At 45.9% G+C, this 26,920-nt stretch overlaps 3 protein-coding genes across 4 annotated transcripts in view; all 3 read left to right on the top strand.

Annotated features, from left to right (window-relative positions):
- The first annotated feature begins 2,276 nt into the window (after window positions 1-2,276).
- On the top strand, window positions 2,277-3,492 carry LOC134102761 (uncharacterized). The gene is made up of 2 exons (XM_062556988.1): window positions 2,277-2,807; window positions 2,989-3,492. Exons 1-2 carry the CDS (start codon window positions 2,295-2,297, stop codon window positions 3,328-3,330), a joined length of 855 nt encoding a protein of 284 aa, XP_062412972.1. The 5' UTR covers window positions 2,277-2,294; the 3' UTR covers window positions 3,331-3,492.
- A 1,868-nt stretch (window positions 3,493-5,360) lies between these two features.
- Window positions 5,361-19,811, top strand: kdm4aa (lysine (K)-specific demethylase 4A, genome duplicate a). 2 transcript variants are annotated; one of them, XM_062556665.1, is made up of 22 exons: window positions 5,361-5,470; window positions 6,675-6,827; window positions 6,915-7,090; window positions 7,312-7,426; window positions 7,818-8,011; window positions 8,126-8,175; window positions 8,267-8,370; window positions 8,718-8,855; window positions 9,137-9,396; window positions 9,643-9,824; window positions 10,296-11,488; window positions 11,772-11,868; window positions 12,172-12,353; window positions 12,962-13,163; window positions 13,861-13,937; window positions 14,498-14,553; window positions 14,973-15,081; window positions 15,855-16,043; window positions 16,648-16,818; window positions 17,047-17,166; window positions 17,336-17,428; window positions 17,786-19,811. In XM_062556665.1, exons 2-22 carry the CDS (start codon window positions 6,690-6,692, stop codon window positions 17,921-17,923), a joined length of 3,984 nt encoding a protein of 1,327 aa, XP_062412649.1. In that variant the 5' UTR covers window positions 5,361-5,470; window positions 6,675-6,689; the 3' UTR covers window positions 17,924-19,811. The 2 variants fall into 2 exon arrangements, with proteins under 2 accessions (XP_062412649.1, XP_062412650.1); XM_062556666.1 differs by lacking the exons at window positions 5,361-5,470; window positions 6,675-6,827; window positions 6,915-7,090; window positions 7,312-7,426 and having other exon boundaries at window positions 7,942-8,011; window positions 8,126-8,177; window positions 8,268-8,370.
- A 2,279-nt stretch (window positions 19,812-22,090) lies between these two features.
- Window positions 22,091-26,920, top strand: part of zgc:92140 (uncharacterized protein LOC447854 homolog) — a 24,684-nt gene continuing 19,854 nt past the window's right edge. Inside the window, exon 1 of the mRNA XM_062556664.1 lies at window positions 22,091-22,239. The gene's annotated coding sequence lies outside the window, so the exon portion shown is untranslated. The remainder of the gene's footprint in view (window positions 22,240-26,920) is intronic.

The following is a 26,920-nucleotide window of genomic DNA, read 5'->3' as shown; positions in this document are numbered from 1 at the left end:
TTCTCGCCTGCTAGCTTCATGTTTAAAAGTGACTAAGATTTCTGGTAATTTTCCCATTTAAAACGTGTCTCCTCTCAAGTTAGAAAGTGCAATAAGACCAACTGAAAATGAAACCTGGCGTTTTTCTAGGCTGATTTGACATGGAACTACACTCTCATCTGGCGTAATAATCAAGGCAACTTGCAAACTACTGGCACTACTACTGCTTGTTGTCTATGGGGACTATTTTCAGATGCTGCATACGATATCACTGCGCCTATGGTACGTTTGCAAGTTGCCTTGATTATTACGCCAGATGAGAGTGTAGTTCCATGTCAAATCAGCCTAGAAAAACGCCAGGTTTAATTTTCAGTTGGTCTTATTGCACTTTCTAACTTGAGAGGAGACACGTTTTAAATGGGAAAATTACCAGAAATCTTAGTAACTTTTAAACATGAAGCTAGCAGGCAAGAAGCTAATGGTCTAATCCGAATCAATGATCTATGCTAGGCTGAAGCTAAAAGTTGTATCGCCAGACTCACAGAATGGCTGGATGAACGGGAGCAAGGTAAATATCGATTATTTTGCTCGAGGGGAGGTGGAAAATGAGCGTATTTCCAAAAATGGCGGAATATCCCTTTAAGGCATATTTGTTTAATATGCACTTAGTCTTTTGAGCGTTTGTTATGTGTTATGGTTTGTATAATAGTATTGTTTTGTTATAATTTGTCCATTGTTAGAATTTGACATTTATTCTGCTATTGTCCTTAAATTTAGCCTTACCATGCTATAGTTATTGTTATCATATAATTAACTGAGTGACTTATTTGATTGCTATTCTCATTTAATTGTTTTATTTCTCATTAGGTTAGTGCTTAATTGATTGTTTTATTGATAATATTGCTATTCCCCCTTTTTGTAATTGTTCACTGTTATTTAATTTGTATTGTTATTTATTTGTATGTCGCTTTGGACAAAGGCGTCTGCTAAATAACCATAACCATAACCATACTGAGTACTAACCACGTGACCGCTCTAATCTGGCTTTAACATGGAAGTCAACGGCTGTCGCAACTTTGAGATATCGATGGCTTTGGGGCCTACCACCTACAAGTAGCTAGCCTACCTTATGAGCAGCAGACCAATTTAAATATATTGCACATTGTAGGCTATGGTTTTGCATTGTTTTGTTTTGTTTTTTCAAGAAAAAACTAGTTTACATTTATCCTAATGATTTTTCATTAAATTTCATATATTTTGAATATAATTGTGATTATTTTGTCTTAGCCTCCCAGAGTAGGCTAGGCCTAGGCCTACCACAACAGCCATGCTCTGCAGCGGTGCTGGCGATGGAGGCCGGAGGCAACTGTTGCTGTCGGGGGTCCACCGAATTGCTCATCTGCAGGGTCGCTCACAGCTTTGGACTGCTTGGTGCTTCTGCTGCTAGGCCTACTGCTTCATGGTGCTCTCCAGACGGCCTGTCTAGCGCCGTCTTCGGTTGGCCTGATAGCTAGGCTAGGCTGTGCGTCTTCATTGCCCTGGGACTTGAGTGCAGTCGATTGGACTAAGTTGACGTGGACTTTTCTGTTTTTTGTTTGTTTTATTATTTATTTAACATTTGTTTATTTGTTTGTATGTCTTGTATTGTATGTCTTGGTGTCACGGGTACGCTGGCGATTACGCCACTCCGTCTGGCATCTTGTCTTGTTATTTTGTGAATTTGTTTTGTTTGTTGTGTTGTCATGGGTACGCTGGCGACTACGCCACTCCGTTTCGGCACTGTCTCTGTGTTCTGTAAAGCGCTTTGGGCTGCACTCAGTGCACATTAAATGCGCTATATAAATAAAAGTACCTTACCTACCTTACCTACCTAACAGAGAGTCCGCCTACCACCAGTGCACTCATAGGCTAGGCTACCAGTTTGAGAACCCCTGTCAAACCCATACAACTGAAATAGCCTATGAGGAGTGTACAGACATAGCCTAATCTATTGAGTTTATGTAAAATTGTGTACATTTTTTTTGTAAATGTGTGTAATTCTGAATTTGTGACATGCACTAAATTGAATAAATTCAGTGAGATGTATTTTGTAGGCCAGAGACGGTTTATAAAGCAGTAGGCTAACTAGACAATCTTTGGCTATCAGTCAGATTTTAAATCACAACAACCAAGTGAGAGAATTCTTTGTGTTGTCTTTCGCCATGGTAACTAGAATTTAGAACATTATAAGATTCTAGCTCTCTCATCACTGGCTCTATGTCTCATTCACTGCCAGCAGTGCGAAGGAGTAAGACGTGTTCTGATATTGTAGCCTAATGGACGAAATGATGGATCTTCACAATGACCAGTCACCCATTAATCTGAAGATGACCGGTCAAAAGAAGTACAAACCTCGGCCGTATAGTCGCCTGTCGACTGCTGTCCTGGACATCTTGAGGAAGGAGAGGGCACTGGTGCTCTTGTCACTGATACCCTCTGACAAGAGGAAGAAAATCGGTCTCGAACTGAGACGAACTCAATCAAAACCGGACGCTGAGAAGTGTAGACCAGCAGGTCACGCAGACTTATTCCCCTATATCTTTTGGAATGTTGTTAAAAATGACACCTATCAGTCCGTCTGGTGGAGTGCTGATGGAACTGCCGTGGTTATCCACGAGAAGATGTTCGTGGCTGAAATCCTTGAAAGGGACGTGTTTGATCGGACATTCGGCAAAAAGGGCATCAAGAAGTTCTTTCGACAGCTTAACCTGTATGGATTTACCACACCTGGATTTAACCTAGAACAGCATGGAAATCCCAGCATGGACGTCACTGCCAAAGAGATCAAGGTATGTAGGCTATCACTACTTTAGCACAACATTGAGTTAAACAGAATGATGCTATGCACGGATGGCTGTTCAGGAGCTCATTTAATACCACTGGAGCCATATGTGTCTTAACCTGCCGCTTGGTTACGATGTAAAAGGATTTTACGTGTGACTTAATCACCCCCCTTCTCCCATCGTACAGGTGTTTGCCAATCCTCACTTCCAGAGAGGGCGCGGTCACCTCCTGGCCCAGCTGAACCGGCGCGCAGTGACCGTCGCTACTGAAATATCCCCCGTGGCTGACGCGGAAAGCTGTAAAGCTGAAATTGGTTCTAAGCTGAGTGACGAAATGGTCAGCGCAACATCCCGCAGACCCACTATCCTAGGCCATGACAGGACCCTACATGGCCCTGGCCTTGATCGGTCTCTCATGCTGGCTGATTTGGAGAGCAAGAGAAGGGCCTTGATTGCCTTCATTCAGAAATATAGCCATCTCAGCAGCTCCACCAACTTCCGGCGACAGCATCAGCGGCTGAACACCTAAGGCCAACAATAACTCCTTCAATAAACCTTCATTTACCATATATGACTCACTGCGCTTCAATTAGACTATACATTTTGAGACTGTGGTAGGCCTACAATAAATTACAAAATAAAACGCAATGACACATACTGACAGTATCACAACTGAGGGGCCGGAGAACATAAACAGGACTATCACATATCACATAGGCTAGGGTAAATGTAGGCTATATACTAAACTACAACAGCACCAAAATTGGTGTTCAAATGTTGTAAATGCGTAACATCGCTTTTGGTGGTTTTGTTGTAATTGTGTTTTGGGAATATTTCTGCCACAGGCCCATACTAGCCTATAGGCCAGGCGGTTGGGCCAAGGCCAACATTAGGTGACACTGGCTCCATATGGCTAATATGAAATATGTGATAACATATCAACAGCAATGGAATTTGTGCTTTGCGCAGTAAAATTCATTAGGCTACATTTCCAGTGAGTAGCCTATACAAACAGGATTCCAACAGTGTTCCAACAGTGTTCAGGTGGCAATCGGTCGCATAACTCTTTCCATACTTGTTACATTAGGCCTACCATCTACCAGATTTAACGAACATGTGGATGTAAAATGTAGCCTAGTTTTAACTTAGTTTCACATTGAAATTTGTGCGGTGCAACGTTAAATCTCATAAACTCCAACGTAGTGCCAGTTTACGTTGACATATATATATGAACCTTCAACTTGTTCAATACGTGCAACTGGCTGAGTTGCAGCGGCTGCAGGACCACAGAGCGAGCGAGAGATGCAAGAGAACAGCACTATATTGTAATGTAAGCTATGGTTTTTCCCACCATGGTTAAACTTTTAAACGAAACCGACTCCAATAGTTCCATTATGAGTGGCAAGAATATTGGGCTAAACGCAAAATATGGATGAGTTGACAGAAAACACTGATGTTGCACTGTGCTTGTACCATTTTTTTGTATGTTTTTGCGAGGATCTGCTTTGGAGAGGGACTCTACCGGTGACATTTCATGTACCAAAAAGGCTTCATGCTTCTAGAACAACTTGGATTTGGCGCACGTCAAAGCGTTTCTCAAACTGTGGCCTGGGGCGCAGAGGCATGCCAGGTGGGGCGCGAGCTGACGTGAAAAGCCGGAGATTTGTTTTTAAATCGCCTGCCATACACCTCCATCTCACAAAACACACACAAAGAAGGTAATCTAGACTCTTGTATCATTGACCAGATGAAAATGGTGGTCTGTCCTGGCCTGCGCCCATGATGAAGATCGCGCCCGGCGCGCAACGACGGACTGTTTAATTCAGGGAAGCGCTCGCGTCAAGGCTGACCTGAATAAGATTTTGAACGAGGTTGTGAGAGTGGTGAACTTCATTTATAACACTATGGTAGATAGCCCTATTTAGCCTAATTGTTTTTGGAAATCAGCTTTTTTTGAAGCAAGGATTGATACCTTGTAAATGACAAAAAAATAAAAATAAAACGTTATTAGTAATTGATTTAGATTTTTATTTTCTCTATTTCTTAACTGATATTTATTTGTATCCTAACTGCTACGGTAGACTTACTGAGCCTAGGCCTATAGGCCTATATTTAGCAAGTGACGTTATGTCAAGAAATTTGACAATTTTGAGCTAGACCTAGGCTACTTTAGGCGTGGCGACTAGAGCGGTGATGGACAGGCGGGGCTCGAAAGCCCCCTTGATCAAAGTGAGGATGAAAGAAAAAGTTTGAGAACCACTAGGTCAGAGAGGGTTAAAGCAGAGCTTTGACTAGGTCTATTCAGGGAAGTTCATGACCTATCAATCAGACATGTCCAATTTCATGATTCAATGCAGCAGTGTAGTCTATATGGAAGAAATAATCACCTTTAAAAATATATAGTCGTAAGTTGCTTGACATGCAGACAGTTAATTGATACGTGCCATGAACTGCAGGGCGTGGTTATAACAAAAAGGCATTTTGATTAGCCCGAGTTAAAAACTAGGAACGCCCTCAGATAGCGTTGTAAACAATCACAAACTGAGCATGCGCTTTTGCCCGATACAATAATGGAGGACCATCCTTACTGCCCGTGGTAAATTCTGAATAAATGCGCTTCTTACTCTGAAGATCTGAAGCACCAACCAGTTCTCGACAGCTCAACATTTGTAAGTCGGTTTAAACAGTCTGTTGATAATTCCATTTTCTTTTTTCGTCACTTCATCTATGTTTTGTTTCACTACAAGTCAGTATTTGTTGCTAGCTAGCTAAAATGCTAGCGATTCTCTGCCTGCAGCTAACCAGCTAATACTTGCTAGCGTGCTATCCTAGCTAGCTAGCGAACGTCAAGTTGAACTGCATAGCGTTTCCCTATCAGCAAGAACTTACGTTTCTCTGAACTGGTTTGCAGGTTCTTGCTGAACAGCATAATTAACTTAGTCCTTATGTATTGACAACTCCTTGCCTCAAGTTCCAGTTTTGCGTTTGAAAGCAACTTGCCAGGCACACAATGCGAGCTATTTATTTTCCGGGAGTTAAGCTGCTATGGGCCTTAAAGTTGACGACCACGAGAGTCATCCAATGAAAAATGAAATGCAGAATTTATTCATTGTCCTCATCCTATGGTCGGTGTCCAAATGGGAGGTTCTTATGAAGGAGTTGTGACAGATTAGCACGCTAACGTGAGCTAGTGTATGTTTTTACAGACAGACTAACGTTAAACGTTAGCTAGCTGTGATAGTTAGCTAACATTCTCGTGTTAAACGTGACTAACAACATTTTGCATTTTGACGAAGCAGTCACAATGCAAACAGTAAGAACCAGTAACATTTAAAATAGTATTTGGGGTTGTACTTTGCAAGCAAACTAACGCGTGTGACTTCACAACTGTATATTTCTTGTTGAATGTTGTTTGCTTGCTTGCCTGCTAGCTAGCTAGTTAACGTTATGCTAGTTTGTCAACTCTGCCTGTGAATGTCATGCAGTTAACGATTATCGGCTAAGTAGCTAACGTTAACTATTTTGCTTGGCAACTTTCTAACGTTGCTGCCATTCTCTAGCAACTCAACCGTCACTTTTGAACTTCATTGTTTAATGCGAAAGGCCGACGTCGCAGTTTGTGAAAGCTTAGTAATGATACATTCTAGTTGATAAAGCAGTTGTTAGCTAGCTGTTTGTTTTGTAGCTACATGAGTTAAATGCTCTTCTAGGATATTGGCCAAACTGTAGGCGGCGACAAAACAGTCTCCGTTGCTGAATCTCCATCCACAGGTCGTAGACTTGTAAACTGTTATCCCGGGGAAACCCACTTAGGCATGTTTGTTCTACTATATTATAATAACGAGTCTCCTGTTGTCTCTATGTTTATTGTAGGGTCATTGTGGCAACATGGCTTCAGATTCTGCATCGCAGAATCCTGGCTGCAGGATCATGACTTTTCAACCTACTAAAGAAGAGTTCAAAGATTTCAGTCGCTACATAGCCTACATGGAGTCCCAAGGAGCACACAGGGCTGGAATGGCCAAGGTAACCTGGTCTGAGGACAAAACTGCCATTAAGTTCAAATATAGAAGCAGGATTACTGAATTTAAATGTCTTTGTTTTTTTTTTTAGGTCATACCACCTAAAGACTGGAAACCCAGGAAAACGTATGACGACATTGATGACCTGGTGATTCCCGCACCCATTCAGCAAGTTGTGACTGGCCAGTCAGGTCTCTTCACCCAGTACAACATTCAGAAAAAGCCCATGACGGTCCGGGAGTTCCGCAAAACTGCTAATACAGACAAGTGAGTAGACATATAATCTTGTGCTTATACACACCACCTTCTGTACTAAATTGACTAACAAGGGCAAACAAGTCACTTTGGATGAACCTCTGAAAAGATACAGCATAACATTTGCCTTTGAAATCCATTCAGTTAATTTATAAAATTGCCTGAAAGTACATCTTGCCACCACTTCGCAGGCAAGTTCAAGCCATCTCATTTGTTTTTTTCCGTCATTGTAGGTTCTGCAACCCCAGATATGTGGATTTTGATGAACTGGAGAGAAAGTACTGGAAGAACCTGACTTTTAACCCTCCCCTCTATGGAGCTGATGTCAACGGCACCCTCTATGACCCAGTGAGTTAGTTCTTCTCACGTACATCTGTATAAAGTCATTGTTGTCAACCTACAAATGCCTAATGTTGTGAAGCTTTGGTAGGTTTGGATGCCTTTATTATGCTTAAAGAGGGATATTATTGGCAGACTGGAATGCCCTCCTTTTTGATCTTTTCTTGATCTGTCAGTGCAGTAAGGCCATGTGAGATTTTAGTTAGTGATTGATTGCATACCGTTCTAGTGCATCTGTTTTCATTAACACGAGAATAAGCTAAAGAACTGAGGTGAGCTTTAACATTTCTTAAGAAACGTTGCTTTCAGGAGTAAGTAAGTAAATGACCAAGCTATTGGAGAGCACTTTCTGGGGATTTCTCAAACCCCTCTGTTCCTCCCTCACGTTTTTCCACCTTAGGATGTGGCCGAGTGGAATATTGGCCACTTGAACACTATCCTTGACACAGTGGAGAGGGAGAGCGGCATCAAAATCAAGGGAGTGAACACCCCTTACCTATACTTTGGGATGTGGAAGAGCACATTTGCCTGGCATACCGAAGACATGGATCTCTACAGCATCAACTACCTGCACTTTGGAGAGCCCAAGTCTTGGTAAAAAAAAGCTTGCATTGAGAAAAATATTTTGTGACTTGCCAGGGTTATTTTGGTTTTAACAAGTGTAAAGCTGCTTTTATCAGTGGTCTAATGGTCTAATCCTTTCTATAGGTATTGTGTTCCCCCTGAACATGGGAAAAGACTAGAACGCCTAGCTAAGGGTAAGTGTAAATGGATACAGAAGAATATTTTAAAACTTCCTTTAGGTTTTGAAACTGTTTTGAATGATGTGCTCTCGGCATGTTTTTGCAGGTTTTTTCCCTGGAAGTGCCCAAAGTTGTGATGCCTTCTTACGACACAAGATGACATTAATTTCACCATCAATCCTTAAAAAATATGGAATACCATTTGAGAAGGTGAGATCGCTGTCTAACAAAGTCCAGTGTTTAGAACAAATCTGTGCAGCGTGGTTATGATGCCAACAATTGATAATGTTTTCTTTAAATGTGAAGATGCACATAGCTATACAATGAAAGGATTTTACCCAATTGAAATAGTACAGCATAGAAAATCATTGTGTGGTGGTCAATGTTGATATTGTGGTGGGCCGCCACAAATAAATCAGTGTATGGGAAACACTGAAGTCTCAAATCAAATATTTTTTCCTATTTTGAAATGCCCACAATTGAACCCAGTGGTAACTCGTAACTTGATGTGCAGTGATTTGATGTGATGTGATGTGATGTGATGTGCAACTCCCTAGGTTACCCAAGAGGCTGGGCAGTTCATAGTGACCTTCCCATATGGTTACCATGCTGGGTTCAACCATGGCTTCAACTGCGCAGAGTCCACCAACTTCGCCACCCAGCGGTGGATTGAATATGGGAAGCAGGCCACACTGGTAAGGACAATTTTTTGGTTTTTTTTTTTTTGGTTTCTGTTTGTTTCTCATTAGTTTTTTGTTTTATGTTCTTGTGCTGTTGTTGAAAGTCGAATCATAATCAAGACCGCGTAAGGTCTTGTATGGCATTCTATCCCATTAGTAGAAACCATAGAAGAACATGGCCTGAATTTACACAGACTGCACAACAGAGGAGCTCTGCAGAGTTTGCTATTTGTTATCTTGTTCAAAGCTACGGAGGTGATGGCTGAACCAGCAGTGACTGTGCTTTGCGTTTGCAGTGCTCGTGCCGGAAGGACATGGTGAAAATCTCGATGGACCTGTTTGTGAGAAAGTTCCAGCCAGACCGCTACAAGCTGTGGCTGGCCGGCAAGGACAACGGGCCCATCGACCACTCCAAGCCCACCCCGGAGGCGGCAGAGTTCCTGCAGGGTGGCAGGGAGCGCTTCCTGGTGGAGTTGCGGAAAGACGAGGGCAGCGGGGAAAGGACCGATCAGATGGAGACGGAGGTGTCCAGCACCACAGAAGGAGAGGATGAGAGGTGAGTGGCCACACACACACACACACACACACACACACACACACACACACAGTCTTATGACTTCCATATGCTGTACTACTTAATGACATTGAATACATGCAACCTTAATCTTTATGATGTCCCCAGTCGCCTGTGCCATCCTTGTTAATCCCGCAGAAGCGTTAAGCAGAAGCTTTAAACATCATATCCCACTACTGTGATTGTTTTTGTTGTTGACTGTCGATGTGTTGTTTGGATGTTGTTCAGCATCTCCAAAGGTGTGAAGAGACAGCACGACTGTGTGGAGACTCAACAGCAGCAGCAGCAGCAGTCTGAGCAGCCGCAGGAGAAACCTGGGTCAACCCAAGAGGAGGTGGAGCAGAAGAAGGCTCGAATCTCTCTACCCGAGAATGAAACCCAGAAGCAGGATGCCAGCTCAACAGCCCCAGGTAACACATGCACCAGAGATCACTTTCATTACCAGACTGTTTTTGATCCTTTCGGATTTCACTCTCAAAGCAACTCTTTGAGAAAACAATCACTCTCAAAAAACCCTTTTAATCACTCACTCAGTAGCCAAATTGCTGTGTGATCAGTAGGGATTCTCGCACACTTGATGGATCATTCGTGAGGATTTTTGTGGACACAAATGCAAATACAGGTGCTGGACAACATAACTTGACTGCAAGTGTATTTTCTCTGATGGTGACACCAGTTTGCGTACTGTATTTTCCAGACTATTAGCCGCGGCTTATACATTGATTTTGCCAAATTGCTTCAGCTATGAGGTTAATACCTTGTTTTGTTTCTTTTAACTTGCATAAAACACTGTCCTGCGGCTTATATACAGGAAATTACTGTACTTAGTTAACATCTTCTAAACGGTAGATAAATGTTGTTTATTGATCTTTCTGTTTCAGTTGAAGTGCAGCAGCAGCAGCAGGTGGCGCGGAGCGCAGGTGACGAGCTTCAGGCGACCCAGCTGTCCGTGTTCCACGCAGGCACACAGCCCCAGCCAGGGCAGAAGAGCGCCCCGCAGGCAGCACAGTCCACAGAGCCCCGGGCAAAAGAGGCAGAGAGCGCCGCCCCGAAGCCAGCCAAGCCACCGCCTGCTCTGGAGGAAGAGCCCACCGCAGCAGGGCACAGTTCGTCTGCAGGAGGTGGTCAGGCCAAGGAGGAGCCGCGTGCGAAGGATGTGCAGGCCTGTACGGATCTGGGGGAGAAGAAGAAGTCTAGACAAAAGGAGGCCTCCCAGATGGAGGTTTCGGATCGGGCAGCTGCTGCTGTTGCAGATGTGGCGCCTGCTGAGGTGGAACCAGCAGAACAGAAGCCCACTGAGTTGGAACCTTCACGGGTGGGGTCCTCAGAGAAGGCGGAACGTTCTGAGGGTGACCCTGAGGAGGAGGAGAAGCCTGCCGTGAAGCCGTCAACAGAAGCGAGACCCAGTGAGGTGGAACCGACCAAAGGAAACCCTTCTGCGGCGGAGCCCCTGAAGCTGCTGCCGGTGAAGTTTGAGCCTCTGGAGACGACGGCAGTCGAGGCGAAGCCCGGCAAGGTGCAGAACGCAAAAGCGTCCAACTGTCTCGGCAGGAACAGGACGACCCCCGCCACCACCACCACCACTGTGTCCCCTCCGTTAGCATCCCCGGCGCAGTCGCAGGCCTCAGCCCAGCCACGCCAGCCTCCAGCCAAAGTAGCCAAAGCCAAGACGGCAGCACCAGTGCCCACCCCAGTGCCCAAGCAGGAGCCTCATCTGGCCACGGGGGCGCCAGCCGGCCCCAGCGAGGCCAACACCAAACCGGCCCCCTCCTCTGCCCTCTCAGTCAGCCCGGCCCCAGTGAGCGCCCCTGCTCCTGCTCCTGCTCCTGCCCCGGCGCCCCCCAGCACCAGTCCGGTCCACAGGCTCTTCCAGAGGACGCTGAGTCCGGCGGAGGTTCTGCACGTCCACAGCTACGCCAAAGGAGACTACTGCAGCGAGGGCGAGACGCCGCGCAGAGAGGGCAGGAACAGCGTCGGGGACGACAGCGATCCTGACGACGATGATGATGACGACGACGACGAGGACGATGATGATGAAGATGACGACGACGAGGATGAGGATGACGAAAAGAAGGTCAGAGGATTGGTGTGGACATGAAGTTTGTGTGCTTGCTGTGGGTTAATGCACTCAAGGGTTGAACGAGTGTATGTAGGTTTTGTTGTTGCTGATGCTGAATGGGTGCAGTGGTTGAAAGCACACAGTGATTTTAGAAAGTGCAGCAAAGCACACAGTGATTTTAGAAAGTGCATTAAAAGCATTCAGAGAAGCATTGTCTTCGTGTGATTTCAAGCGTGCCATCTGTTGTTCAGAGCGCCCCTGAGCTGCTTGTGGTAAAGGCTGTTTGTTGGTTTTGCAGGGAGTGGATGACGAAGCCGGGACGGAGGGTGTGTCAGAGCGCCTGGGGAAACTCCCCCGCCACCATCCACTCATAAAGGACAGCATGAGTGACGAAGGTAAGACACCTGCAGGAACACGAGGGGGAAGCACTGGGAACACGGCTCAACATTCTGTTATTAAGCAGAGTTGGAGCAGTTTCTCTGCATCGTAAGAAGTAGATTACCTGAAGTTACAACATAACACATAACATGCAACATCATTACAACATCATTTTACACTTGTAACCGCTAAATTGTTGTATGTTAATTGTGGAGTTGCAGCTAGAAACCCTTGCGTTGTTGTGGTGTTACTTGGATAGTCGTCGAGCGAGAGGCTGTGCTGCCCCTATAACCTCCCGTGTCCCTCTGTTTGTGTCCCAGAGCTGACGGAGCCGGCGGCGGCGGAGGAGGAGGTGGTGGAGGGGGAGGCCTGGGCACGGCCGCTGGCCCACCTCTGGCAGAACCGGCCCTACAGCCTGGAGAAGGAGAAGGAGTTCAACCGCAGCATGGGCATGCAGCGTCCCTACTGCGCCATCTGCATGCTCTTCCAGACCTACCAGCGGGTAAGGGGGCAGTCGCGAACGGGCAAGGCTACCACCAGGAGGTGCTGAAAGGGCAGTGATGCACCGCTGGGCTGGCTGCCTAAAGGTCCCGTCGGCGTGTTCGCGCGTCGCCTTGTCTTCGCTCCTGTCTCTGTTCGCATACTGATCTCCTCCCTCCTGTCAGCCGAGTCATTCTTTCAATTCCATAGTCACGACGGTGGCATTTCCGCACAGTGACGGGTTACTTTTGTTTTTGCGTCTGTTAAATTTAACTGACCTTTGCGGATCCCTAAGGGGGAAATTTGTTTGCTACAGACTAGCAGTTTAAGTAGCATTTTCAAAAAGGTGTTGTGAGTCTCTGCTATTTCCATCCCAATCAAGATGAACTGGATGCAAAACAGCACAACATTGGGAAATAAATTTGAATGTCAGTGCATGTAAACATGACTTTTAACTCAAGCTGTTCGCCTCACCCCTGTGCTCACATTCATCATAAATATATTTTTCATGATTTCCACACTTACAACTATACCACTCTAACATTTGCGCAGACATTTCTGTCTTTTTATATCTTTTTTAATGTCTGTTCTCCCTCCTTCTCTCACACCCTTCCTCTGTCCCTCCCCCAGACTGAATGTGGGGACGACGACCCCTGTGGTCCTCTGGTGGGCCCGGCCAGTCGTCAGCGGACCAAGCCCCTGATCCCCGAGTCCTGCTTCACCACCACCACAGAGGAGTCGGCCGAGGTCGAGCTGACCGCACCGTACCTGGAGCCCGATGGCACCAGTCTGCTCGTCACCTGCGCCATGTGCAGCGTACGCGTCCACGCCAGTGAGTGACCAGATGACCAGCACTACTCATGCTCATGCTGATGTTTATCTATCCAAGATACATGTTCTGTTGTTCAAGCCCCCTAACACAATTTTTAAACTATTTAGTGTTTTCTTATCCCTCATCGCCTTAATGTTCATCAGTGCTCAGTCCACACAGTCGAGTGCAGTAGGGGGCTCCATCAGAACATGTTTTAGGTTAAGAAGGTAATGGGAAGTTTCAGTGATTTCATCTTTTTAACTTTTGACTATTGGCCCAGCAGCCAATTTAGCAAAATTACCGGATATTAAAGAAGTGTGTTTTAAATTGACTGATCAAATCATAGTCTAGACTGAAATGGCGTCTTTAATTCCCAGGAGATTTGCCTCTGATCGGTCAAAGTGCCACAGAGCGTTGCTTATTTTGGCAACCAGTGATTGTTTCACCAGCATCAGTATTGCTGCAATAGCATGAAGCAACTTGCTTTTGTTAAGACGGTAAACAAATGGTAGCAGCAGTGCCAACATAATCCCCCACCCCCACCTCCCTTGCTTGTGTATAACTTGTATTTGAGGTTTAAGTATTAACTTTGAGTTGATGTTTGTCTATGTTTATTGGTGGAGTGTGGTTGTCATGCTCTGTATATTGGTGGGCGCTGCATGGTGGGTGGAGGAGCAGGGCAATAGCGCTCATCACATGCTGTTTGTGCCCTTGCCAGGTTGCTATGGCGTGAACCCACACAGTGTGACCAAAGGCTGGAAGTGTGCCCGCTGCAAGGCCAACGCCATGACCGAGGTGCCAATGGCAACACGCCTTTTTTCTGTTACACCCCAAATGCTTCAGAAACACACTCATTAGTCTGTTCTTCATTTAGCATGGTTGTAATACTCAATGTAGTTTCCAGGAGCAGTAATTTAGCATTTGATATTGGAACAATGTTGTGATCTTAAAGACTGTTTACGTTAGATATTTCGTAGTAGACTTTGTTTACGACAGTTCCATGACCCATTTCCAAGACTTTATGACCTTGGTTCTCAGTAGACCGTAGGCTTGTACTTATCTGTGTTGCAGTTTGTGTGAAAGCCCTCATGAGTGTGGCTTCTCGTAGTGCTTTGCTGTAGTCAATAGCCACAGTCAGAGTGTGTGTGTGTGTGTGTGTGTGTGTGTGTGTGTGTGTGTGTGTGTGTGTGTGTGTGTGTGTGTGTGTGTGTGTGTGTGTGTGTGTGTGTGTGTGTGTGTGTGTGTGTGTGTGTGTGTGTGTGTGTGTGTGTGTGTGTGTGTGTGTGTGTGTGTGTGTGTGTGTGTGTGTGTGTGTGTGTGTGTGTGTTGTGACGATCTCCTGTGTCTCTCCACAGAGCTGCTGCCTGTGTGCTCTGAGGGGAGGGGCGATGCACAGAGCCAACAATGACAAGTGAGTGAGCAGGAAGGCCCAGCCGAGGGGGCAGATAGGCCCTTATCTATCCGACGCCTGCCAGCGCGCTGTCTGGCCTAGCCACTCATTAATGCCCCCCCCAAGGCTGCTAATAGCCCTCAGGAACATGGCAGCCCTGCCTGTGGGGTCGTCTGAGGGCCTGTCTTAAATACTACTCTCCAAGTCTGGAGTCGGTCCACTGTAGTTGTTTGAAGTACTGTAACGATTGGCGTTATTTGTGTGTCTTATTTTATTCAGAGTGTGTCGTGGTCAGATATTCAGTATTGTTTGGCTAATGTTCTGTTAGTCAGATATATTTCTTTCATGTTTTGTTGTTTTTGTAAGCTGTGAAATATATATATATATATATATATATATATATATTTATTTGTGTGTGTGTGTGTGTGTGTGTTTCGTAGGTGGGTGCATGTCCTGTGTGCAGTGGCTGTTCTGGAGGCGCGCTTCGTGAACATCAGCGAGCGCTCCCCTGTGGACCTCAGTGGCATCCCCCTGCAGAGGTTTAAACTGGTGAGTCCCGCCCAGCGCTCCTCCCTAGACTCCTCTCAGAGCTGCTCTCCGCTGCAGGACACCAGCATGTGTTGTGCGTTGATAAAGCCGCTGTAGATTGTGCCAGGAAAAGGGTTTCCTCATCCACCACAAGCACATTCTCAAACACCCATCTCAGGGTTTATAGTCACACATATGGTTGCGTGTTATTATCATCATCGCCACAGAGAACATTATATGCATCAACATTCTTAACATGACTCCCAGATTCCACCATAGCGATCACGAGAATAAAATAAACATAGCATGGTTCACGTCTTAACTACAATGTCCTTTGTGATAGTGATTTTTTTTTTTTTTTAATCTAAATGCTCATTTAGTCCTGGACTAGGCTTAAGCTAGCCTGGGAGTCCCCATGCTGCCTTGTGCGCGATTCCATTCACGCTGCTAAGGCAGTCTGGAAACTACCGCCCTAATTTTTGCCTGAGATAGGGGACCCATCACAGAACAGGGGGAAAGTAAGACTATAATGAGCTATGCACAGACGCATTTGATTGACATCCGTGGCGCCCAATGAACTGATCTGGGCATTTTTTTCAACTACAAGAAAATGAACGTTTGGTTGCCAGACCACGTCTCATTGAGAAGTGGTAGGCGCTAGCCAGGCTAGGCTTAAGCCATATTTTACTGGAATAATAGTGTCTGCCTTGTTGTGTCTTGTTTTCACTGCCATTGCTCCTGTGTGAGAGCCTGCATTTCTGACCCTCTCAACCCCCTGCCCTTGTCCACTGCAGAAGTGCTACTACTGTAAGCGGCGGATGAAGAAGCCGTCGGGCTGCTGCGTGCAGTGCTCTCACGGCCGCTGCCCCACCTCCTACCACCCCACCTGTGCCCAGGCTGCAGGCATCCTCATGCAGCCCAACGACTGGCCCTTCGTCGTCTACGTCACCTGCTGCCGGCACAAAGGCCCCGTCCAGGCTGAGGTGAGCGAGATTGGGGGCTGGAGCTCAAGAAGGGAATATGATGGGAAGACGGGAGTGGGGACCGAGATGAATGGGACGATGGAAGGGAGAAACGACCTGAGAAATGAACATATGACAAGTCAATTACACAATGATATGACCTGGTTGAATATGGCACCATACGAAGTCCATATGAATGTCAATGCATGTAAACGTATGAGTAGGAGGGAGGAGAGACCGACTGCAAGTGAACTATTTTTTAACTGATATCATTGTCACTTCTTAGAGGAAGTTTACACTCATGGTGGTTAGTCATAACATACTGTCCGGAAATGGGCAAACGTATATAAAATAATGTATTCAGAATTTATCTTATTACTTAGTTTTAGCTAATATATATATTCATAAGTTGACATTCTGTTTGGTCTGGCATGGTTGTTGTAGTTGTTGGTTTGGAGAATTTGAGAAAAATATAGTAATATAGTTACTGTATTGTGAAGTATTGGTGTCTGTTGGCCGTGTTGACGGTTATGTTTTGACGCATGCTGCTTTCCGTATGCTCTAGGAATATCATTCTTTGCTGGTTCTAAAGTGCTTGTGTTTGTGTGCATTGTTGATTCCCCAGCGTAACAAGGCTGCCCTGAGAGAGCTGACTGAGGGACAGAAAGTCATCTGCAAGCACAAAAATGGACGCTACTACCAGTGTGACGTCGTGCAGCTGTACAAGGAGACCTTCTATGAGGTCAACTTCGATGACGGCTCCTTCAGTGACAACCTCTTCCCTGAGGACATTGTGGTAAGAAGCTTCCTCACCATTGTTGCACTGGCTGTTGACTGGCTCTTCGAACAAATGGAGCTGGTGATTAATCATGAAATGTGTTTAGCTCGCTGAGCCTTGACTGCAAGTATATTAAGTACCCACAGCACATTTCTTCTAATGTGATGATATAAAGCCTCTGGATAAAATATCAGCCCAATAAAAAGTGTTTATATAATGTGATTGTGTGTGTGTGTGTGTGTGTAGAATCGAGACTGTGTTCAGCTGGGTCCGCCTGCCCAGGGCGAGGTGGTGCAGGTTAGGTGGACAGACGGCCTCGTCTATGGAGCCAAATTTGTGGCATTTCACGTCATCCAGATGTACCAGGTAAGACACGAGTGTGGAGAGAACCTCAACAAGAGGGTAGATGTGATGGTGGATGGGTGTTTCTTATGTCTTGACAATACAGTACACCACAGCAGTGTGGTATGTGTATGTGAAAACAGACTGTGTTTTGAATAGTCGCCTCACAGTATCTCTCTGCACTCTTGTGCAGGTGGAGTTTGAAGATGGCTCCCAGCTGACGTTCAAGAGGGACGAGGTCTACACCTTGGATGAGGATCTGCCAAAGAGAGTCAAGTCCAGATTGGTGGGTTCCAGCTGTCTGTTCTTCATCAGTATGCTTTATCAGTGTACTCTGTGTACTGTGTTCAGCTGTGTACTGTCCGTGGGGGTGCTTTCCGTGGTCTATTCCATGGGAAAAAAACGATTAACACACTGTTGCACTTGCCTCCCAGACTATGTACTTCTGGTGTACTATGTACTTCTGATCTGGGAAGTGTCACTGTTTTTTTTCGCATCAATCACTCTTAGCAATTTGGCAATTGTATCTGCGGCAAGGGTGCAGTTAGTGGTTAGCTTTTTGGTGTTTGCAAAATGTGCATGTCGTTAGTGTTCTCCATAGTCTCCATACTGTTTGTGTCAACTGTCCACTTCCTCTCCACAGTCCAAGGCGTCGGACATGAGGTTTGACGAGATGTTTGGCGAGAAGAAGGTCCAGGAGACCAAGAGACAGCGGGTGATCAACTCCAGGTACCGGGGGGACTACATCGAGCCGGTCATCTACCGAGCCATCATGGAGTAGCCGGGCGGGAGCACACACACACCCGCTGTCCGGAAGGTTCCGCTCCGCCACCACCTGCCTGACTGATCACCAGCACTGATGAACCAGGACCCTCCACTGGAGCTCCGCTGAACGAGTGGACGTCACCACGACTCGTGTCTCTCGACTTTCTCTTTGCTTCTTCCTGATTCTTCCCAGGAGAACTGTGAACATATTCAGACACACATACACACATGGGACACACACGCACACACACGCACACACGCACACACACTTTACACACGTACACACACACTTTACACACAACAACCCAATCGATTTGCAGCATTATTTTAATCTTGTGTTCTGTTGGTAGTGAGCCATAAGTGCATCTGTTGACCCGGAGTAGAGAGGTGGAGGTGGAGTTATAACTCTTAAGTAACTCGCTTAAGTATGGTGAGACTCTTAAGTCAGGTAGCTCTCTTAAGGCTCGTCCCTCTCAAGACCCAGTGCCTTCCGGACTGGACCTTGAGTTCTGAGCGGGAGTCCACCTCTAGTAGGCATGAGTTCTGTTCAGTTCTGGTTCTGGCTCCGTTTTTTTTTTTTTTTTTTTAAGCATTGCCTCTGCTCATTCAAGCAGGAGAAAAGAAAGGCATTACGTTTAAAAGTGATGGTGAAGATTGTGTTCGTATGGAAAGGCTTACCAGGTTCTAGTTCCCTTAACAAATGTTCGAAACGGAGATGTTCTCTGCATTTCAAAGAATGTTGCCTATTGTCAATCAGTTTAATGTATTTATTTTTTTGAAAGCTCCTTGTCTGGGAGTGTTTTCTGCCTGTGAGTATAGGAGGCGTAGGCGTTGCCATTTAACTATACACACCACCTCTTAGCAGGAGTCCAATGTCAACAGATGACCGCATTCCCGAACAATGTACATTATTATATTAGGAACATAATGAATATAGCGTTTCCATTTTTAGAGGTTGTTTTTGCTCGTTTTTTTTACCAACATATTTATTATATGGTGCTTTATGAAATTAACCTTGGCAATACAATTGTGTCAGTTACTATGCTGTAAATTGGAGGTTCTGGACCGATTGTTGTACGTCCTATTTTTGCTATGAAGATCTTCTGGAGAGAACCCCCCTTCCAGTGAAATGCCACGGATTTCTTTTACACTCCGCCAAGATCCTTCCTCTTTTAAATGAAAGCTGTGCTTCGCTCTCCTGATCTAAGTCCGACTTTGACTGGACCGTTTTAATAGCAACATGCAGCCATTGCAGTTCGCTTTCCTTGAGATGATGATGAAATTTATTTTCAATGCATTATTTTTGCACTCATATTAATAATATTATTATTATTAATAATAATAATCTATATTTGTCGCTTCCCGGCATAGCCAAGTTCAAAGTTTGGAAGATGCACTTAATGTGAGGACATCGAGAGGCCTTCAGCTGTCCCATCGTTTGCCTGTATATTGACGTCTAGTGTGTGTTTTTGTCAGAGTCCGTAGTGCTGATGGCCATAGGAGATAACAATCGATTTATCAAGGCCCACTTTTAAATGCAAGAATTGTAGGCCGATCGCTATCTAATATCACCACAGAGAGCCGTTCTAAATGGAAAGAAGTTTTCTATTTTAAAATAGCTATTTTATTGCTTTGTTTATATTTTTCATGTTCTGTGTCCTTATACAGTATACTGTGTGATAGACTTGTATGTAGTTTATTTAAAGATGTTGAGCTGTCAACTTGTTTCAGCTGGAAGTGGATGTTTGTCGGCTGCTTCCTGTTTTTAGCTTTGCTCAGACGTGGTCCCTCATCCCTGGCCTGTTGGGCATGGATGCCAGTCTCTCTCACTCAGAGCATCATTCATGAATTTTTTGTAAAGACCATCAGTTTGTGTCAGTAAAAAGATATGGGCATACACGTTCCACTTTGGGCCAAGGAGTGCTTTCTTAATTGTTATCTGTTTTGAACCTGTATTCATAATCATGGCCTTAAATGTGGCGTCTACATGTCAGTTCAGCTGAATATTGCAGTTCAGCTGCAATATTCAGTTCCTGCTGGCCAAAAAAAATAAGTCCCTCTTGGCCTACCACAACCATGCAGTCCGAATGCAGCAGTGAAGTGCAGTAGTCATTCCGCTCATCTAGATTATATCTTTCCGGTGTTTATAGGCATTTGTTTACACTTTCAGGCAAGATTGTAAACAAATGCAGAGGCGTCTCTTAGACCACCACACACAGTATAGCTCGAAAGAACAGGGCTTGTTGTAAACTATTTTTATGGATGACATGATGAATGTAAGGTCAAAGCTTTTTTTTCCCTTTCCAAATATAAAACTACTTGTTGAGCTTTTAAGAAGGCATGTCGTCATATAGAGAAGGCCTACGGGCACCTGACAAATTCTTGGCCTGTTGGCACTACCGTGGTTGTACCAAATGTTCTGAGATTTCACAGCACCATAATTTCCCAATCGTTAAAATCAGCCCTGCTGGCGCATAACTGTCAAGCCATAAAATATGATAGATATTAACAGGAGATGCATCAATATAACTTTATGGAGCAAAATGCAATGTGTCACCATAGCTTCCGAGCAAAATTAAACTGTTATAGTTGCACCATAATATCAAGGGCTTTAATGCACAAGTTTAAAAAAAATAACAACCTTTAAATGGATTTGGTAGAATCTTGTGTATTAATGATCTCTTTGTTTCACCCAAATAGTTTTTGGTTGTCATGTGAAAGTCAAGTGAGCTGTATAACTGAGCTCTGTGATTCAGCATTGTACAAAGAAGCGAAATGTCGAGGCAGTATGTGCGCCAACACAGATGACTAAACCAAGATGCCCTTGTCACAGAGGTATTTGAGAAGAGCAAGCAAACAGAAACGTGCAGCATCCAGTAGTACTGTCTCGATCTCAGCCCTGTAAAAATGTCTACACAGAGTTGTGCATGCATTCAAGTAGTAATACTTTCCAGGATGTTGATGAAGGCTTTGTCTGACCAAATAAGGAATATAATCACCCTCCTCGATCATCTGAAACAGTGAATCAAGACGGAACAAAACTGAGAATGCGCAGATATGTCTTGGACAACCGACTGTTTTTCCACTACAAACAATAAGTTACCATTAACAATACTCCACAGAGGTTGGTTTATGTGTGGTGATCTGACTCTGTGGAGGAAGGCGGAGAACCTCAACGCAATGTTTCTCTGCCCTGCGTATTGAGGGCAACCCATAATCAATACACGGATTCATCAGTGAAGAAGACCTCAGCAAACAGTAGCTGTCTTGATGCGTACACCTTGGATATCATGAGGTTCCCGAATATTCCAGACGGTGGCAGTGTTGGCTCAGTCGTGCGATTGAGCGGGGGGTTCCTGCCCTAGATACAGTATTTTGCCCTTCAGTACGATATGAATTAGTGGCCTACCTGTTGTGAAGGCTACTATCTCCATCAATCATTCAGTGGGCAAAGCGTAGGCCTACGTTAAACAGCTAAATATGGCAAGTAGGCTACCAAGTCTTCTTTATTTGAGCAGTTACGCCTGATACTCAGCAAAAAAAAAAAAAACATGCACCAATTAAGGTAGGCCTACACCACCCAGATTATTGTTGTAGCCTAGTTGTATCCGCGAATTTGTATTTTTACAAATCATCTTAAATTTAAGATGTCTTGGTTAGATTTGGCCTAGTGTGGCTTAGACACGTCAATCAACGTTTTCAAATACATTATGCAGTGTTACACATATAACCTTGTGTTGGTGTAGGTGTAGGCATCACTACTCATTCTGATGTGCACGCGACAGTTTCTTTGTAGGCTTAATTAGGCCTAGTAGTGGTGTGTTTGACCAGGTAGGCTAGGACACCTCGGTTCATTTTTCTGTAGGATAGTCCCACATCATCATGGTTAAAATGACACTTCTGCTGAGCTGCATCCTTGTCTGAGGGACTCGTTAGTCTCTAGGCTATTTCCCACCTATCATATATTGCCAACCCTGGCGTGCGTAAATGTAAGCGACAGTAGTAGCTTGTCTGTTACTTCCAAGTAGTAGGCCCTGTACGTTTTTATTAAAAACTCGTATAACATCCAGCATTTTTTTTTATACGTCCAATCCTGTCGTTTCCCCGCCTCCACGGATGAAGTGGTTGGTTGTTTGGGACGTTGTTTGGCAAGATGGCCGCAGCCCTCGATCCAATCAGCGGCGTATCCTCTTCGCTCTAGCTTTAGATTGTCAGATCAATGGAAATTCAGCGCGCTGCCGAGCCACTTTCCCATCTCTAGCAGCTCCCGCCCGTCTGTCCGTGTGAACCTCGGCGAACCGCAAGTGGACCGAGCGAAACCGGCTCAGTTAAGTAAGTAATGACACTATGCTTGATGTTATGATCTCAACTGTATGTCATATGTGTTGTGCAAGATTTTCCACTCGTTATGTTTCCATGCTCAGCCCGTTCTTTGTTTTTTGTTTCCTGACTCGGACCGTGATTGCCCGGCGCTTTCCTTCCTGTGTTTTGGACATGGTTGTGTTCGATCGAACGTTGGTCAGCGATAGTCTGCAATTGGCATGAGGTGGAAAGAACGAGGATGAAGCGCTTGCTTGTAGCCTACTTGTGCTGTTTTTATTCTATGAGCGTTACATACTGATACAGTGTTACGGACGGACATGGTCGTTTCATTGGTTTGCCATTTATTTTCTCCTTATTGCACCCCCACCCCCCCCTGCTCTGCCTGCCCCTCCAACCTCCCTCCTCTCTGCAAGCAAGGCCGTGTGTTGTTGGACCTGAGGCAAAACAAATAGGGCACCTGGCTTGGCATGCAGTGCGGCACAGCGTGTAGCCTATATGCCCTATGTGTTTCACACGTAAACCCATCGCTCCATCTCCCCCCTCTCCCTTGCTCGCTCGCTTGCTCGCTTTCCGCCGTCCGGTGGGGAAAACAATGCGCCCACTGTCTCTGCGACGCAGCTGGACCCAGCTGTGTGCTCATTCGGGCAGCAACTCTCTTTGCCACGCAAGACCTGGACTGTCACCCGTTTTGAACTCGCAAAGACAACGTTTTCATTTGAGGGCGCTCCCCAGCGAGACGGCCATCCGGGCCTGACTGCTCCTTGTCATGTCATTTTGTAAGCGGAGCGAGCAAGCGCCAGCATCCGCCGCCACTGCAGCGGGGAAGCCTGTGAATATGGAGGAGTCTTTCCTCGACGTGCATTGGGTAAAGCACTCATCCCTGCAGAATTCCTGGCACCGCCGGCTCCACCGGCAGCGAAGTCAGGGCTTCCCACACTGTGAGGCCATTGTGTCAACCCCGGCCGGGAGTTTGTGTCAATCGCAAGGCTACTTTTTTTTCATGGGAGAGCAAGCAAACCTTGACCGTGTTATGGTCCTGCTACTGAGATGCGATTTACTATTCCGTCATTAGTCTGAGGTTCATGAAAGAGTGTTCTCTTCACGAATCTGTACGCTACAGTATGGACTATCAGCTGATAGTCCTTCGATTCAAATGTAGCTGTTCATTTGTTACTTTAGTAAATGGTTCATTTGACATATTCCCTACAACTGTAGCAAATAGAACATTCTACTGAAAATGCCCCCTCCCCACCCCTCTCTCTCTCTCCCTCTTTCTCTTTCTCTCCCTCTCTCTCTCTCTCTCTATCTCTCTCTCTCTCTCCGCTCACTGGGTTGATAAATGGACTACTGCTCTCCTTCACCGGTCGTCTCAGCTGTTAGAGAAAGAGAGAAGTAGAAATGGGGAGGGCATAGCCACCAGTTACACTGGAAGTGTGGGCCGTGATAAAATAAAAAGGCTCGCTATACATGTTTTGCATGAAGGTCAGTTATCATGCTGAACTGAGAGAGGTCAATATATGCAGGCAGTCAGATGTATTTTGGCCAGATTTCCAGAGGTTCTTGGAGGTCTTTTCAGAAGCCTCCACTTGAGAAGTGGACAGAGAGCTGATTTACAGTGCAAGCTCCCCGTCTCGGAGCTGGAGCTACAGACACGTGGCTCACCTCACCTGAGTCCAACTGTTAGAGGGGGGATGTCCTTTCTGTGGAATTAAAGGGAATTCTGATCACTTGTTTGTCTGCTGTTGGAGGTTTTGGGGATTATTTTTAGTTTCTGAATATCTGTTTGGAAAGTCCCATTTTTACATACAGCAATTTGCTGAATTACAATAACATTGCTACATGGTCTCTTGTCGCTAGTTGCTTGTGGTTTTAATGGGATTTTCGGGGAAGTGATTTCTAATGACCTGATTTTGGTGGTGTTGATGCAATGCAGAAGGTGAAGAAACAAAGGGATGTGGTTTATTGAACTTCTTTTATTGGACTCAGCAGATATGGCTAAATGGAAGAGCATAATAATAGAGTGCCATTCCACTGATTCAGTGGGGGTGTTTACGGCGGAATGGTGGCAGGTCGAATTAAAATGGAATATGGCTATTATAAATTGGGGACATTATGGGAGTTGGTCTGTTTGGGAGCCAGGGAGGTTGTTGAGTGTAGGCTGGTCTGGCTGTCTCACTCACTTTAAGGTTACATGTGGGTCTGCTAGATGTGTAGTAATGTATATTAGTGGAAGAAATCAATGTTTTAAATCTCTCTCTCTGTCTCTCTCTCTCCACCTCCCCCTCCCTCCCTTCACACACTCTGTAGTTTTATCTGAAACACACATCCTTCATGTGTCTGCCTTTATTCGCCTGGCTCCATCTGTTCGTTCTCACTCAGCCGTCAAGCGTGAACGCGATGTGAACTATACTGTGTGATGCGCCGCTCTGCTCTGCTCTGCTCTGCCCGTGGCATTTGTTCTGGTAGCGGGAAAGACACGCAGCACACGGTCCGCTCCGAAGCAGACATTTCTCAGCAAAGCCAAGGTGCTATTAATAGCTGTTGTAGTTTGGTCTTCCTCCCGTGGCACAGCCTTCCTCTGAAGTTGCTCAAGATCAGCAACTGCTCAGCGCCACCCGTTCGCTCTTCCTCCCCTGGTCTATCCGAGGTCTGCATCCGTCTGTCCCCTCTGCAGACCTGAAACGCAACCCAATTAGCCGTTATGATGCTGTGTCAGAGTGACATCATCACCCGGAGCAGAGGTTTCCATAGCTACCCCGAGACTGAGGGGGAGGTTCCCCTGACTTTGTTTGTGTTTGTGAGTGTGTTTGTCTGTGTGTGTGTGTGTGTGTGTGCTGATTATGGTCATCTCAGAGCCACTGCTGAGTCTGGCTCCATGTCACCTGAGGTGCACTCCACAGCAAAGAGGGAGAGCAAGGACAGCACAACCTGATCCCCCAATGCCCCCCCCCCACCCCACACCCCCCCTCCCCGCTCTGATGTACTGCAGGCATGCAAGCAGAAATCAGACAAGCTCAGGGTGTGCATGCAGGATATGCGCTTGTGTCTACAGTATGTGTGTGATTGTTGGTGAGGGTGTGTCAATAATAGGGAGCGTTTTGATGTGTGAGACTGCATGTTTTATATGTGCGTGTGCGTGTGTGTGTGTGTGTGTACGTGTACAGTGTATATGTACATGTCTATACATGTGTGTGCGTTTGTGTGTGAGAGAGTCAGTGTGGACGTGTTTTAGGCTGAGTGTGTGTGAGTCAGTGTGTACACAGGCGTTGTGCGGAGCAGAGTCCATTGGAGCTGAGAGCAGGAGAGGGAGCGACAGTAGAGCCACTGGCCTGTCAGCCTGAGTCAGCAGCACCTGGAGGTGTGGTCCTGTCCCCAGCATAGACAACACCAGCCAACGTGTGTGTGTGTGTGTGTGTGTGTGTGCATGTACATGTTTGATATTTGTGTGTGTGTGTGTGTGTGTGTGTGTGTGTGTGTGTGTGTGCGCACATGTTCTTGTGTGAGTGTGTGTGTGTGTTTGTTTGTGTGTGTGTGTGTACACACACATGAAAATGAGAGAGAAGAGCGTGCGTGCGTGCGTGCGTGCGTGCGTGCGTGCGTGCGTGCGTGCGTGCGTGTGTGTGTGTGTGTGTGTGTGTGTGTGTGTGTGTGTGTGTGTGTGTGTGTGTGTGTGTGTGTGTGTGTGTGTGTGTGTGTGTGTGTGTGTGTGTGTGTGTGTGTGTGTGTGTGTGTGTGTGTGTGTGTGTGTGTGTGTGTGTGTGTGTGTGTGTGTTCATGCGAGTGTGAGGACAGACAGAGGGCATGTGCAAGTGACTAACCACGGATGATGTCATCAGCACCAACACAAAGTTGATGCAATGTCCCCAGTAATGGCCTAGATATACGCATGCACGTTCGCTCAAAACAAAACACACACACAGACACACACACCACAGTTCAGCCATTTTGAGCGTTTGTCTCATGGCTCCTGTTTCAAACCCCAAATCCCGGCGGAGTGGCGTGGACTCCATCTTGCAGGCGATTGCAAAGGAACTTCCTCCGTTCTCCAACACGGTTCCTCCGTTCTCCAACGCGGTTCCTCCGTTCTCCTGATCGGAAGCCTATTAAAAGCGGGCCACCGGTCTGCTGCGCGGCAATGTGCACAGCCGCACAGGAAACCACTCTACCAATTATCTCCCCCCCGACAGCCGTGCAATTAGGGCCCGAGTTGCTATAGGTTTAGCGCGGGCACTAATTTGAGTCAAACACACGGAGGCGCACATATGGTGGATTACACGCTGGCTTGTCACTTTAGAATGGAGATGGAGCTGGAAGGAAGGCGTTGGTGTTAATGTCAGTAAGCGGCACATTTGGAGGATGGGAGGAGAAGCACCGGACATACTGAAGTGCGTGCGTGCGTGCGTGCGTGCGTGCGTGCGTGCGTGCGTGCGTGCGTGCGTGCGTGCGTGTGCGTGTGCGTGTGCGTGCGCGTGTGCGTATTGTGGAAGAAATTTAGCTTAAAGATCTATAAATACCGAGAGTCTAAGATAAACTTTTGTCTTTCTCGTTAGTGTTTTTTTTATTTTTTATCTCTAGTCTACAGAGAGATCTCGCATGCATCAAGCAATCAGGATACAGAGACAAAGTCTGTGCGCCAAAGAGACAATCAGCTGTTTCTCGCACACACATTTATAATCTGAGAGATTATGCA

This window comes from Sardina pilchardus, chromosome 15 (genome assembly GCF_963854185.1).
Source record: "Sardina pilchardus chromosome 15, fSarPil1.1, whole genome shotgun sequence".
Lineage (NCBI taxonomy): Eukaryota > Metazoa > Chordata > Actinopteri > Clupeiformes > Clupeidae > Sardina > Sardina pilchardus.
This window is presented reverse-complemented; position numbering and strand designations above follow the sequence as displayed.